General features: G+C 40.2%; 2 protein-coding genes across 3 annotated transcripts; both read left to right on the top strand.

Annotated features, from left to right (window-relative positions):
* Positions 1–4,064: 4,064 nt before the first annotated feature.
* fdft1 (farnesyl-diphosphate farnesyltransferase 1) lies at positions 4,065–9,906 on the top strand. Of its 2 annotated transcripts, XM_079255590.1 has the most exons (8): positions 4,065–4,194; positions 6,146–6,243; positions 6,880–7,063; positions 7,155–7,283; positions 7,691–7,882; positions 8,068–8,244; positions 8,741–8,893; positions 8,977–9,906. In XM_079255590.1, the coding sequence occupies exons 1-8, from the start codon at positions 4,096–4,098 to the stop codon at positions 9,202–9,204; spliced, it is 1,260 nt and encodes a 419-aa protein (XP_079111716.1). In that variant the 5' UTR covers positions 4,065–4,095; the 3' UTR covers positions 9,205–9,906. The 2 variants fall into 2 exon arrangements, with proteins under 2 accessions (XP_079111716.1, XP_079111715.1); XM_079255589.1 differs by lacking the exon at positions 4,065–4,194 and having other exon boundaries at positions 5,157–6,243.
* A 1,076-nt stretch (positions 9,907–10,982) lies between these two features.
* On the top strand, positions 10,983–13,909 carry ctsbb (cathepsin Bb; the record flags this gene model as incomplete). The annotated part of the gene is made up of 9 exons (XM_079255109.1): positions 10,983–11,072; positions 11,156–11,241; positions 11,366–11,480; positions 11,592–11,707; positions 12,623–12,708; positions 12,790–12,933; positions 13,015–13,131; positions 13,587–13,715; positions 13,833–13,909. The coding sequence occupies 9 exons, from the start codon at positions 10,983–10,985 to the stop codon at positions 13,907–13,909; spliced, it is 960 nt and encodes a 319-aa protein (XP_079111235.1).
* Between the last annotated feature and the right edge of the window lie 1,500 nt (positions 13,910–15,409).

Here is a 15,409-nt window from a genome sequence, read left to right as displayed (position 1 = left end):
AAATAGGGTAAATAGTTTTAAAGTAACTCTTCCAGTCCTGCTTTTGCACAGTTGCCATCAAAGGGAAGTTTTCTTGTCCAGATTCGAGCAAGCATTTAACAACAGAGAACGTCGATTCACACAAAGGATTGAGATCAGTGAGTTTTTCCAACACTTTAGCATAACTTTCATAGTCTGCACTTTGATTTATATATTCCACTTGTCTGTAGTTGATATCCTTGTATAGGTTTTCTTTTGTTCCTTTAAAGCCCCAACATCTGATGAAGCCAATATGAGTCTTCACCCCATATGAGTTCCACCATTCCTGAGCCTTGCGAACCAGTGTTAACATGCACGGTTCAGTATTTCGGGCCAAACATGGGCTGTTTACTGTATAGACATACACCCTCCAGTCGTCAGAAACATCCCCGCACTCCAGAAGCTCTTGGGTTTGTTTAACAATTATGTCTTCACTGTGTTCGCCATTATTGTAGTTGGGATAATAAGGTCCATACATGATGATTTCCTCCTGTTTCTCAATAACTCCCCAAGAATGCTGTTTATCCTCTGCTCCACATTCATCAGTGATGTCATGGTGAAATGCTAAAAACTTACTGTTCACTGAGTCATCCAAGAAAATGCAATCAGGGGTTTGTTTGGATTTGATATGGTCTAAAACTTTATTCACAGAGTTTTGTGTGTCGGCCCAGGAAGCTATCTGCTCCAACAGCCTTGTGGTGTCGGTCGGGTGATTGGTCCTTCTGTTCACACAAGCTTCACACATACAGGTGTGACTACAACTTGCCCTGAAAAACAGAAATAATTTCAATTTAATTACATCAAATCAATATGAAAACAACTATTTTACTATTATCAGATGATCTAATTTGGTTTTCTGATGACAGTGGGCCAGTAATTCTCTCAAAATGTTGCTCATAAATATCACAGACAGTTTCAGTTAAAACTCTTCAAATATATGTATATATATATATATATATATATATATATATATATGTGTGTGTGTGTATGTTAGAGGCCACATCCCAAGTGGAACTAAGAGTTGCCTACAAGATATTCATTTCTTGTCATAATGTATGGAAAAACAATTCTACTTCAGTGTATAATAGTTCTTTAGCATGTACTTACGGCAGTCCACTGTGTTGTAGAACTCTATCTGACCAGTTTCTGAAATGTCTTTTCCCATAGAGTGGAAACTGTTCACCCCAGTCATCCAACAGAGGATGCTTACGGCTAAACCTGCATGAAAACATAAAGACTTTATTTGCATACTGAGAACAGTATGTACTGAACATTGTAAATTACATTGTCAGCGTCATGGTAACATGTCTGCAGGGTTGACATGAGAAATACTGTATTGCATAGAGTTCAAAGAGGCCTGTGTAGGACTATTTTACTGTAAAATGACAAAGTTAGACACATATGGGGCACAGCTTTACTTTACTCTGCTTGTAAGTCACTGATAGTTTTATGTCAATGTAAAAAAAAAAAGAATGTACTCACATGGGGAAATCCACTCAGTCTTTCCACAAGATATCTTACTAAAATGTAAGTCCTGCTTTTTCTGGGTGCATGCACTCACCACCGAGTGACTCCTAACAGTTCTGACTAACAATGTGTCAGCTGAGCTGCTACTGTCTTACACTAAAATCACACAGGAGTTTATTACCACACGTACTAAGCTCCACCTCCTAATTATGCTCAGGGTGCTATACACAACTTGCATACCGTTGCTGCATGACCACTTTTTGCCATGTTTCTGTCTGTGTGTTATAAAGTGCAATAAGGTTATCTACAGAGCCCCCGCTTCTCTAGCCTGTTAGGTGATCAAAAGTATAGAGCAAATAAATATAAATCCTCTGTCTCTTAAGATGTGACAGTACCCGTTAAAGGAAAATGTACTTTAAAGTTACTTTTGGTGAATGTTAGAACTTACAGTGATTTAAGGAGATTCTTCCTTGAAGTTTTCTGCAGTTGAGTGAGGCCCTTAAGGAAAATCCACTTTATCAAGACTGTACAAGTAGATCTGGTTTTGTGCTAATATTTCAAGTGTCAAAGAAAAAAATCCATAAATGCACTCCAATAATGTAGATTTATAGTTCGCAGATAGCTTTTTAGTTATTCAGTCATGCATAGTCATTTCTACAACTATGTACTGTGATTATAGCAATGTATCATACCTTTGACCAGAGTTCTTTTATGTCTGCTCAAATCTGCCCAGGGAATAGCAAAACAAAAGACCTTGGAGACTATACAGTGCATTAACGCTATTTTCTGTCTATGAATTGCTGTGTCCTCTGATTTGATGGGATCTATCTCAGTGAAATGTGTTCAGGCTGCACAGGCTTAGTCAAACAAGAGATTTTTTCTGTAAGTTGAGATACGCTGAAAAACATGTTAGACAAGATTTGGGTGTGTTAGCGTCAAGTGTCTGTCAAAGTTATTTTTTATCACTGTTGGATAAAATTACCACATTGCTTCAGGGAAACATGGGACAGTCAACAGGGCAACTATACTAGCTCAGTTGACTCAATGGTGATGGCATGTGGGGTTTGATTTTTGCTACACACATTTCTGTTAATATCTGCTTTAAGTAACAGAAATGGCAACTTAATTGGTGTATTGTGGTGAGTTTTTTCACAGTTTTTGTTTTTATATGGAAGTATGTCCATGAATGTGCATCACGTTATCTGCCTGTAGCTCTTCTCAGGATTAAGAAGAAATGAACACAAAAAATAAACAAAAAAAACAAGAAAAACACACACACACACACACACACACACACCGGTGTGGATATGCACGAATTCTCAGCACTCATTAACACTTTTCAAAGCTCTGTAATTGCAACATCTAAATATAAAGGTAATACATACTTTTTCTTCTCTTGCTACAGTGTGTCATAAAGAAAAAAATTATGGATAGCATCACATGCCTACAAGCCTGAGGCTCCCACAGAAGGCTGTTTAACATGTCACAGCAGGAATGTTAGTTTAAAGCGAATTCCATTGCATCACTAAATTTGCATAGACAACATGCCACCTCACCGCCTAGAGAGAGGAGTTTCCAAGATGCAACGTGAGCTTGACCCTGCTCAGGAGGAAACCTGGATGTGCCAATTCACGGCAGAACTTGGCTCTGGGACTTGGCAGGGAAGGAGCTTGAGCTGGTGCGTGGAGTGGAGCGTCAGTACAGTTGGGCACACCTCAAACCCACAAGAACATTAATTACTTGAAAAAAAAAAATCTGCATAATGTTGGCTGTTATCAGAGTCGGGGAGGTTGTATTTATCATGTCAGAGGGCGATGTAGCTGAGTCCTGATTGTCTCTTTGGATGTGTGTGTAGTCAGGACAAAAATATAACGGAGATTTGTGGAGATAGGGAACATAAAAGGTCCTGTTAGGATCCAATCTGGCTGCGCAACTATTGACTTGTTTACATGCAATTTAGTAATGACGCTGCTCAGCTTTGCTGAGACTCAAACAAGCTTTACCTCACACATAGCTGTGTGTAAAGTAAAGCACCAACCACTGCTTCATCTAACCAGCGAAAAGTGGGTATCGTCAAAAATAAAAATGAATATTTGAAAAAAAGTTTTATTCTTTCAAAACTCTTTTTAACGAAACTTTTCAGTTCAAACCATCACTGATGATGCACGTAATCTGCATGTCTACGACTACGTTATATAACTCATACTACACACTGTGGGCTACTGGTGTGGACATGGTCTGGCGATCACAGCAAACTTTCTTTGGTCCTTCTCCACCAATTAATCTACAATACCAACTCATTGAGCAGGTTTGCTTTCTCTTTCGCACAACTAACAGACCAATCACAGGCCGCGCTTGCGTGACAGTTTTCTTTGGGCGGGGCATCACGCCAGACGTCCTGGTTTCTCATTGGACCTTTGACTCTAAAACCAGGACTCACTAGCCAATCAGTAGCATCAGTCGATATGACGAGTTTTGCACTCAGAGCGGCATTCACTTAATGGTGGTCCCTCTGCTGCTGCTGCACCCCACGGACTCTACTCTATGGAGAGCATCTCTTCAGGTTGACATATCAGCTTTCCAGAGTGGCAGCGAAGCGTCGGAAGCAACATGGACATCTTGAAGTCACTAGGACATCCGGAGGAGATATTCAATCTGTTTAAGTTTAAGATGGGAGGATGCAGAGCCGTGATGCCAAAGTTGGATTATGTGAGTAAAATGTTTTACAAAACACAGGCTGAGAATAAAGACTGGTAAAACAGATTATGTGTATTGTAGATGCTCGTCTTGATTTGTGGCGCAGATCACGCTGGATACCATGTTCCGCTTTTCAGAGCATCAATACGTGCAAAGTTGCTCTGTCGCACCGCAGAATACAACATAGGCCTCTTAACAACTAGGTCTCTGCATACTTACTGTAGCTATACGATCTGTATTGCAGTGGATTGACCTAGCTATATGGTATGGAAACAGAGGCAGCTAATTGGACTTTGTCAAATTAGATCTGTGGTCTCACCCCTGTAGGCTTACTATACAGGCAGAGATGACCATTGACGTGGGATTTGCGTTGCATAATGAGCTTGGAGGGTTCACCAGTTAGGAGAGATGCTGTGCGCATGTTTGACGGCTAATCCCCGTTTTAACACCAATGTGACCCGGAGAGAGAAGGAACCTACTCATTGTTGTCCTCATATTTTAAAACAATATTCACAGCAAAGATGTCATGTCCTTGAATTGGTGATTTAAAAACGGGTGTTGAATGGCAGCTTTTATTATCTGCCAAACATGTGTTACCCAAGTATTTTAACAAACTGATGATTGTTGTACACTGTAAGGCACTTTTCACCACTCATAATAAGATAATGGCCCCTAAAACGAGTTGAGTCGTTCTGACATCAGACTAAAATTGGTAGGATAAGCTGCACAGGCAATACTTCCAAAATTCACTTAAAGTAAAAATATATATAGTTAGTGCCAAGGAGATACGAGGAACCTTTGCAGCTGCCATTATGTAAGATGTGATTTTAATTCTATGAAATGGATGAGAAGGGATGATAGACAGAGGTGACAGAGACCCTGTTGATATAGTTTTGCACAAGTTTTAATCACCAGATTCCAGCCAGTTAACAATGTGACTGTTTTCACTAAATTGTTGACTTTGATAAGCATAGTTGATTAAATCAGGCACATATTATTATTGTTACTGCATGTTATAAGGTGTTTGATTTGTTAAAACATTTTCTCCACCGAGGTTTTTCCACCTCTAGTCAAAAAAAGCTTCTGCTAGTGTAATTCCAACTGTCTCCCACTAGGTGTCAGTAATGCAATTTCTCGTACTTCTGCTTTTTTTTCCCCCCTAAGATTTGTTTCCCAACAAATTGGCACACGCAGGTTTTATAATGCGTGGACTCGCAGTTGATTACCTTTCTCAATCACAATGACGAAGTTCTTTGAAGAATATTCATTTTTGGTCAATTTTACACGAGGAAATAGCAGCTGTTTGCCCGATGCAGATAAAACACGTTTAAAAAATATTTTTCTTTTTAAAAAAATGACAATAATTTTTCAATGAAGTAATGTATCCTCGATTATTTTAATAGATGTGAATTGATCCACGTCTTCGCTCAACGTTGATTAGGAAACAGTCGCAGCTGCCATTGTTTTGAGTGGAGGTGGGAGGAGTGAGCGTGATCATAACAGCAGAGCTACAAACGCTGTGCATTGACTGTGCTTATATAGTCCACCATCTAGGTTGTTTATAGATCAGCGGAGCGACTGACTCAACCCTCCTGAGCACCCTCCAAAAGATTTCCTACACGCTCGACCCCCTCGGCTTGCTTGTCCTCTACATGGACTTGGTGTTTGAAACTACCCCAGCTGGCGTGGCGTCCACATGGCCCGTGTCGTCTCATAACGGCAGTCTTGCTCTTTTTGTCGGGTTTCTCGTATGGCCGGAGCTTGCTGCAAGTGTCCAGTTTCTTTGTCCGTCTTCAAGCGCTCTCTCTCGGTAGCACCGCGGGGCTGCGGGTCTGCTCCTCGGTCCCTCCTGCAAAGCTGGAGACTCGGGGAGCGGGGCCTGCAAGAGGCCGCTCGACCCTGCAGCGCCCTCAGACCTGCGGGCTTTTACCGACAAACAGCCTTTCTTTGTCTCTCCTGCCAGGAGTCCATGAGCGAGAGTCTGCGGACCTGTTACGTATATCTGAACCAGACCAGCCGGAGCTTTGCAGCCGTGATTCAGGCGCTGGACGGAGAGTTGAGGTGAGTCAGAGTTCTGCTGCAAACATAGCCGAGCTCCACAGGTGAAGATTGGTGTTATGTCTGGCGTGGGCTGAACTAAAGGGGCGTTGGCTAGAGTGGTGCAATCACTAGTATTTATTCTATGCAACGCAGTTTGATGGTGGAATATAAAGGAACAGAGAGAGAGAGAAATCTTAGATTTTCACAAGTTAGATTCTTATTGTATTTTATGTGCAGAGATCGTCTCATGTCTGTAGAAAAGAGACTGAAAGTAATGCAAACAGGAGCATCTCTGCAGTATGAGCATCACTTTTATAATCAGTCGCTCAGTTCTGTCATGTTTATGGAGCAGGTACAGTTTAGACACAGGTTATAAATGCAACACATCAGATGTAGTTTCATGCATTGACTGAAGCTGGTATTAAAACAAAGCTGTAGGCTCCATTTTTAAAGTCCCTATTCAGGTCAGAGCTGGTATTACTTAAATGACAGCTTTTCAAACATATAAACATGTTTACATGCACTATAATAGTATAACTTTATGTATTCACCACCCCAAAACTCTCCTCTTCATATAGGGTGCTTTTTTGTCAACTTTTGGCTGCTTACTTAGAAAAATGCAATTGTTTAATGTCTTTGTTACTCTCTTTGAACCAGGCATGCAGTTTGCATCTTCTACTTGGTGCTGCGTGCTTTGGACACAGTGGAAGATGACATGACTATCCCTCTGAAAAAGAAGGTTCCCATGCTGAATGACTTCCACACTTACTTGTACCAGGAGGCGTGGTGCTTCACGGAGAGCCAGGAGAAGGATCGTCGGGTTCTGGAAGATTTCCCCACAGTCAGTAACACTGCATTGATGTATACACATGTGCATTAAGTTGACGTAAGAAGCTAATATTGAATAAAAGCTCTGTTTCTCTTGAACACAGATATCACTTGAATTTAGAAACCTTGCTCAAGAATACAGAGACGTTATCTCAGATATCTGCCACCGTATGGGAGTTGGGATGGCTGAATTTCTGGAGAAGAAAGTAGGATCCATGAAAGAGTGGGACCAGGTAAAAGTTACTTTTTGGTTTGGAGCATAACAAATAGAAGTAAATGACCTGAACGCACGATGCTCTGCTCGCAGTCAGGTAGTGTTACATACAGCAGTGGTCTTTTTGCTGACAGCTGATTAAAATTCTTATCTGCTTCGTTTACTTGACTTGAGTTCCACGTATCTTAGCGTTTATCGAGCCTTACCACACTCTAGACAAAAAGGTCTGACACACATAGATAAGGCATGTCTCTGACAGTTTTTTTTTTTTTGTAAATATTTAATAGGTGTAAGCTTATTAATTAATCTCTGAGTAGTGTGTGTTGTAAATTAGCCACAGTTTTTTTTTTTTTTTTTTTTTTTTTTTTTTTTTTAAATTTTATTTATCTTTTTACACAAATGTTTTGTGTCTATTCCCCTGTGCAGTACTGCCACTATGTTGCTGGTCTAGTTGGCATCGGTTTGTCTCGACTCTTTTCTGCCTCTCAATTGGAGGATCCTGAAGTTGGGCAGGACACCGAGCTGGCAAACTCCATGGGCTTGTTCCTGCAGAAGACCAACATTATCCGAGACTATCTAGAAGACACACAAGAGGGACGTGCTTTCTGGCCACAAGAGGTACAAACACAATTCCCCGAATACCTGACCGGAGGTCATAGATTTGTAGAACAATAGTCCAGCTTTGCTCCAAGTGTGAACTATATCTGTGTAAAAATCCTATTAAAGCCAATGGTTAGATAAATAACAGGTGTGCAGAATATTCTAGAAATGACATTGCAGGGTGTGTCTGTGCGGCTGTGCAGGCTTGGAGCCAGTTTGCAGGTCGCCTGGAGGATTTGGCTCAGCCTGAGGAGCTGGAGTCGGCTCTCTTCTGTCTCAACTTGCTGGTCACTGATGCACTTCGACATGTCCCTGATGTTATTGCCTACCTGTCACGCCTGCGCAACCAGAGCGTCTTCAATTTCTGTGCCATTCCACAAGTAAGTTACCCAATGGGCTGATTTAATTACATGTTTGCATCAAGGAGTAGATCATTTAGAAAAATTAGTTGTTGCTTACAGACTTTCCAGATTACTGTCTGTCATTCAGTTGCTTCATCAATAAGTTTCATGCTGCAGGCAGAGGCTGCTGACTAACCCTGCAAATCATGTAGTCACCTGACCTACCTGCATTAAAAGTGCATGCATATAGTGCCTTCCTTAAAGTTCACTTAACTTCAGATATACGTAATATTTTTTTAACATGTTGTACAGCCGTATTTATAAACATATAGGAACAGTTTAAGGTATTTTATGCTTACCGTCGTGAAGAAACTCTAAAGAAATAGTCACTTTCTACTATTATAATTTGTGTTGTCAAATAGTTTAAAGTCTTTGTACATCTACAGTTAAATGAATAAAAGAAGAAAGAATTTAACTAAAATAACTGAGGTGATTTGACTTCCACTTGACAAGATGTCATTCCTCTGCCAACCAGGTGATGGCAATAGCTACACTTGCAACATGCTACAACAACCCCATGGTGTTTCAAGGGGTGGTGAAGATCAGAAAGGGACAAGCGGTCACCCTAATGATGGAAGCCACCAACATGAGAGCTGTGCAGACTATAATCACCCAATACAGTCAGGAGGTGTGTGTATTTCTCTATCAATCTTCTTTCTTCTGCTACCACCACAATGGTGAGCTGAGCATCTTTTCTCTCCCTCTGTTCAGATTTTACAGAAGGTCTCCCTCAATGATCCGTCACGGGACAAGACTCTACACATCTTGGCTTTAATCCAAGAGAAATCTGCCCTGTCGCAGTCCAACTTCCCCTCAAGGACCCACCACCTGTCCCCCATGTACCTGTCTGCTGCCATGCTCCTGGCTGCTCTCAGCTGGCAGTACCTCAGCACTACTGCAGCACAGGCGCAGGGCACCGGTGAAATGCAGGGACAATGAACACAATAAGCTCCAACCTCTTGGAGTTCATAGACTGAAGAAGCAAAGTTTCTCTCTGGAGATTTAATCCTCTTCCTGACTTGTGGAATCTGAGGCACTTAATCCCACTTTGCGGCTTTATTGTGGCTGTTAAGCGACCGTGGACATATAGAAGCCGCAGCCTGGTCTCTTTATGTTGTGTGATAGTGAATTTCTGTAGTCCATCCTGCATCAGACTCAAACCATGATGATGACCTTTTTAGGATTTTGGGGAAGAGAATTTGTTTTTTTGTTTTTTTCAAAGTTTAAGGTTATTTTCCCCCCTCAAATCATCTCCACGTTAGCTTCACATTCTTGTCTCTCTTTTAGGAGAAACACTAGAAAGTGACATCAGTTCACTGAACAGTATTTGCACTGTGTGTTGGGATAGAGGATGTGGACTGATCGCTCCTGAAGTATGTTTCAGTATATTTCTTGATTTAAATTCAACCGTCTTTTTAAAATATGCAGCAAAGAACTGTGTGCAATACTTTGGTAGTCAAAAAGATATATTTGAAGGTATGGAAATGGTTAGCCAAGTGTCCTTATTGCAGCTTTGGCAAGTTGAGAGGCTAGCTCAGAGAAACCTTGTACAGAACCAAAGGAGTGCTCCAAACATTGCTATGTAATGTGACATGTTGATTTGTACACATGTGAACAAATTAAAAGGTTAAAGAATGTAAACTGTGTGAAGCTTGAATGTTCAAATCAGATATTTTTTGGTTTGTCAAAGAATTGTATAATGAACTTGTTTTCAAAACAAGTTCAAGGTTCATACAATGTGTGTGCAGGATGTTTAAAGTTCAACCCTATTAAACAAATCGGAGAATACGCTCTGGATTTTCGTGAAGGTAATAGTACATTTAGTAGAGCATATTTTCCTCTTCCTTGATCCTAATTCTTAACCTGTGTAATAAAGATCCTTTTATTGCAGAGTCATGTGCTGCTATATCTCATGTCGTATATAAGGAGCAGGAGGAGGTTTTTGTTCAGTGAGAAAAATCACCTGGAAGAAGCTGCAGCAGCAGAGAATTGAAATTGAAACAGCAACACAGGTAAGAGCAGTGACTTGAGATTAGGTTCATTTTTATAATTAAAAGACTGTTCATCCTTGATTTTATACTGGTTAATCTGGTACAGGTAGAAGCTAAATCTGACTCCCTAAATATGCTTTGTTACTAGCTAGAGTGACATAATAGTCCTTAGCAAGACCAGTTCAGTTCTTATGGATCAGATTCCTGCTGTTTCTGTCACGGTGCATCCTGCTCCAATTCAGGTCTAAGAGTTCTAGTTTTTCCACTTGTCCCTGCTGCCATTGCTCTGCTGAACACGTTGCTTTATTTTCTGTTTATTCATTGTCTTTTTGCTATTGTTCCTGTGTGATTGTTACACCGGCTCCTTGTTTTACAGCCTGCTGCATTGCAAATCCCCTACAGAAAAATAAAGACTCCTTGAACCTTGAACTAAGGGATTAATAAAAGCTTGATCTGAGAAAGTGTAGAGCTGACACTTCTTCACAATGTTAAACTAATATTTTTCATTAATAATGATGCTTTTAATGTAGATGACTAATAGATGAGGGAATAATTGCAAATTCTGTCATTCCAATGTGAAACTTGGACTAAAATCCTCCTATTGATTACAGCTACAGATGCCACTTTATTGGTTTGTCATTTATAATCTATATTCCTCACCAATTTTTTTTGTTGAGTCACAAGTGTCTGTTTTACAGGATGCATCTTCTGTTTTTCATCGCGGTGATGGTGTCTGTCACCATGGCACACCCTCGGCCCTCTCTTCTCTCCCCGGAGATGGTGGACTTCATTAACAAAGCAAACACCACCTGGACAGTGAGACCATGCAGGATGATCTACCAAGTTTTTTCAGCATTTGTTCAAAATTTTCTGTTCTAAGTCAAGTTTCTTTGCTCTAGGCTGGTCAGAACTTCCATAATGTAGATGTCAGCTATGTGAAAAGTCTGTGTGGAACCATACTGAATGGACCTAAGCTGCCAGAGGTGTAAGTTTATAAAAGTGTGCTATGTGTGAGTGTTAAAGTGAACAGCTCCTCACATGACTGACCAGGTGACAGTCAGCAGATTGTTTTATCTGCAGTGTTTCATTAACAGTCCTCTCTTGTTTAGGGTTCATAATGTTGAAGGCATAAAACTTCCAGACAGCTTTGATCCACGCAAGCAGTGGCCAACCTGTCCTACAATTCAACAGATCAGAGATCAGGGCTCGTGTGGATCCTGCTGGGTATGACAGACAAATACACAGTTATGTGGAGTCTGATGTGATGCAGCACAGGATTCAACACTTAATAAAAGTGCATTTTCAAACTACAATGTTTCTTTTGATTCACCACAGGCCTTTGGAGCAGTTGAAGCAATATCTGACAGACTGTGCATCCAAAGTAATGGTAAGATCTCTTTGGAGATCTCTGCTGAAGATCTGCTCTCCTGCTGTGATGATTGTGGCTTTGGGTGAGCACAAGTGCAACAAAGTACAATGCTATTAATGCAGTTCATGAAACCCTCCTCTAGTTTTACTTTTGAGTATTTTTAGGTACTCAGAAGAGAACTATTTCCCAGAAAGCAACAAAAGTGACATACAAAAGTTTGGACTTAAAATTACATTTCACGTTTGTCAATTAACGTTGCAAATAAAAGACGACCCAGTTTCCCGTAAAGTTTTAATGATCAATTTTTTTTTTTTTTTTTTTAAGCAAAGTTACTTAATAATATGCTATTATATTTTCAAATAACAAGACAAGCAAGGAGGCTACACGGTGGCCCAGTGGTTAGCACTGTGGCCTCACAGCAATAAGGTCACTGGTTCAATCCTTGGCTGGGGAGTTTGCATGTTCTCCTCGTGTATGCGTGGGTTCTCTCCAGGTACTCTGGCTTCCTCCCACCATCCAAAGACCTGCATGTTAGGTTAATTGGTTACTCTAAATTGCCCCTAGGAATGAGCGTGAGTGGTTGTTCATCTCTCTGTGTGGCCCTGCAATGGACTGGCAAGCTGTCCAGGGTGTACCCTGCCTGTCGCCCAAAGCCAGCTGGGATAGACTCCAGCTTCCCCACGACCCTGATTTGGATAAAACAGTTTAGAAAATGAATGAATGAAGACAAGCAAGGAGTTTGCATTACCAATAAGTGGGTATAGATTGAGGATTTATGGATAGAATTGAACTTTCACACATTTATTTGTAAAAGGTATGGGGTTTACTAAGACTAATGATTGATTTGCATTTTGACAATTTGTAACAATCTTTAAAGCCAGCATTTGTAGACGCTCTTTTGTTTTACAAATGAAACCTTAAGTCATCTGAGTGCTGCTTTTAAAATGGCTTTTGAGTCATTTGTGGAGCAATGGCACATTTGCCATTGTGGTTGCAGGTGTTCTGGTGGTTTTCCCTCTGCTGCTTGGGAATACTGGACAAAGACAGGACTTGTGACAGGAGGCCTGTATAGCTCCAAAGTTGGTAGGTTCATCCCACACAAACGCTGGAATAAGTTTGTGCTTTTTTCAATCATCTAAAGTCTAAGTTGACTGTATGTTAAAGGTTGCAGACCCTACACCATCGCCCCCTGTGAACATCATGTAAATGGAACTCGTCCTCCTTGTCAGGGTGAAGGGGACACTCCCCAGTGCTTGCAGCAGTGCATTGATGGATACCCGCTATCATATCCGAAGGACAAACACTTTGGTACAGATCATCTAAAACAGCACAGATATTATGCTTTATCTTGTTCTTTCTCCTTGACATGTCCTGTATCTCCCCCGTAAGGCCGTCGCTCGTACAGCGTCCCTTCCCAGCAGGAGCAGATCATGACTGAGCTGTATAAGAACGGGCCTGTTGAGGCTGCTTTTTCTGTCTATGAGGATTTTCTGCAATATAAAACTGGTGAGACTTTAATTATTGCTCTGTATGCACTTAAAATTCCTTTCTATAAACAATTGTGCGAACAAGATGCTGCATTGTTTTTTCAGTGTTTATTCTCCAGAAACCAATTAAAACAAACTACATTTAGGTCCTACATGCATTAGTGCTGACCCACTTTTAAATATTTTTTTTGGTTTCTTTGATTATGTTTCAGCTTTGAAGCCTCAAATTTAATTTCTTTTATTTTATTTTTGGCCAAACTCACATTGTTTTCATGCCTTCTGTGTGGGCCTACTGTAGGTGATCCCTGTTATCCTTTGCCATGCAGAAATATGTGACTCTCAGATCATGACTTGGATGAACACAGCTGTAAACCACCAGCTCACATCCTTAAGAACAGCTCCTGCAAATCTGCTCAAGATGAAAAAGATGATGAGTTATCCTCTAAGTTATTGAACTCTTTGTCACTGTACTAGGTGTGTATCAGCATGTGACAGGGGAAATGCTTGGGGGTCATGCCATTAAGATCCTGGGATGGGGGGAGGAAAATGGAACCCCCTACTGGCTGGCAGCAAACTCCTGGAACAGTGACTGGGGAGACAAAGGTATGACATGACCGGAGTTCAGGAGAGGGGGATGATAATGTTTCTATGTTATGTTCATTTTCTTGATGACTGGAAAAAAGTGTCTTAAAAAACAACTTCAATGTTTTCCTGTTGCAGGTTTCTTCAAGATCAAGCGTGGAAATGATGAATGTGGAATTGAGTCTGAAGTGGTTGCAGGAGTCCCACTCAACTAGATAGATGAGTCTTGGCTGCAGACAACTGACCAGTTGATTAATTCTTTTTTTTTTTGTCAAGATGGGAAAATTTCATGTAATAAAAACTGATTTTTAGTGTCTCTTCATCAATGCTAAGGAATCAAACCAAATGAAATGATCTAAATAACATTTCATGCCAAACAACAGCACAAAGTGGTTTATACACAAACAATACTGACTGAATATTAAATTAGAATCATTTCAAACACAAATTAAAAATAAGCTTTCATGAATCAAGGATATACCAAATTAGCATTTACCAAATTAAAAACACACTAAATCAATCATCTCTCACACACTCATACAGATACAAGACACACCTCCCCCTCACCCTGTCCACTAATCCCATTTTACATAAACAAACTTCCATCCCTAATATCAGGCTTGAGACTGCTGTGAGGAGGAGGAAGCAACGTCTTAGAGACACAGAGTGCCACCCTATCCATGACCACAGAGGTGGCCACCACTGGAAACAAATCATGACTGGATGGGTCCCACATTGCAACCATGAGGCTTCAGTGCAGGAATCCAACAACCATTCAGATAAAACACCACAGCAGCAACCCTGCAGACAAAGCAGGCATAGCCACTGGTGTGGCAGATCCCAGTGAGGAAAACACTGGGGCTGAAATAAATCAAATAAACTACAAGGTCTATGAATAATGTTTATCGAATGTATTTTCTTAGTTAACCTCTAAGTTAACCTCTTCAGGTTAACTAAATATGGAATTTCTCTAAACCTTTAAATCCCCATGTACAACTTCTCAATGTTTAGTTATTGTGCAACATAGTTCTGTTATTCTAATTAATTCAAATAAATAAATATTAAGTGCTGAAACCATGAATAGACCACTAAATGTTCAATGATGGTTTGCACACAAACAGTTTTCCTCATGATACTGTTAAAGTATTGACATAAGACCAAGACAACATCTAACACATGACATGAGACATGAGCATTATATGTAATAAAACACCATTGTGATTGCTTTTTGTTTCAATAAATTGTTTGAAATGAAGGAATTACCACTGCAGGATTCTACTAAATTCATCATATAATGTAAGTGAAGAATTAACTTTTTACATTTTCTCTAAACTTCCACAAAATGTTGAATAGCTACTCCTTTTTGTGAGTGGTGTTATAATGGAAATCATTATATTGGTATATATTGATCAGGCATGTACAACAGAACCTGAGGTTGGACCTGTAATAAAAATCTCTTATTTAGCCTTTGTTTACACAGCCAGGTAAGACAACACAGACAACACAGGTAATCGCTAACATGCAGGACAGGGCATACCATTAAGAACTATGCTTTTTTTTTTTTTTTTTTTTTTTTTCCCACAGTTTTCCAAATGATAAATTTGTCAGTTTGACACTACTATTTCTGTACAAATGTGTTTATATGTGAACTTATTCACAGGCTGTTGCTATCAGTGTTATTCAGCTCTTAAGCTATTCAGCTCTTGTTTGAATTT

This window comes from Telmatherina bonti (genome assembly GCF_933228915.1).
Source record: "Telmatherina bonti genome assembly, chromosome: 16".
NCBI lineage: Eukaryota > Metazoa > Chordata > Actinopteri > Atheriniformes > Telmatherinidae > Telmatherina > Telmatherina bonti.
This window is presented reverse-complemented; position numbering and strand designations above follow the sequence as displayed.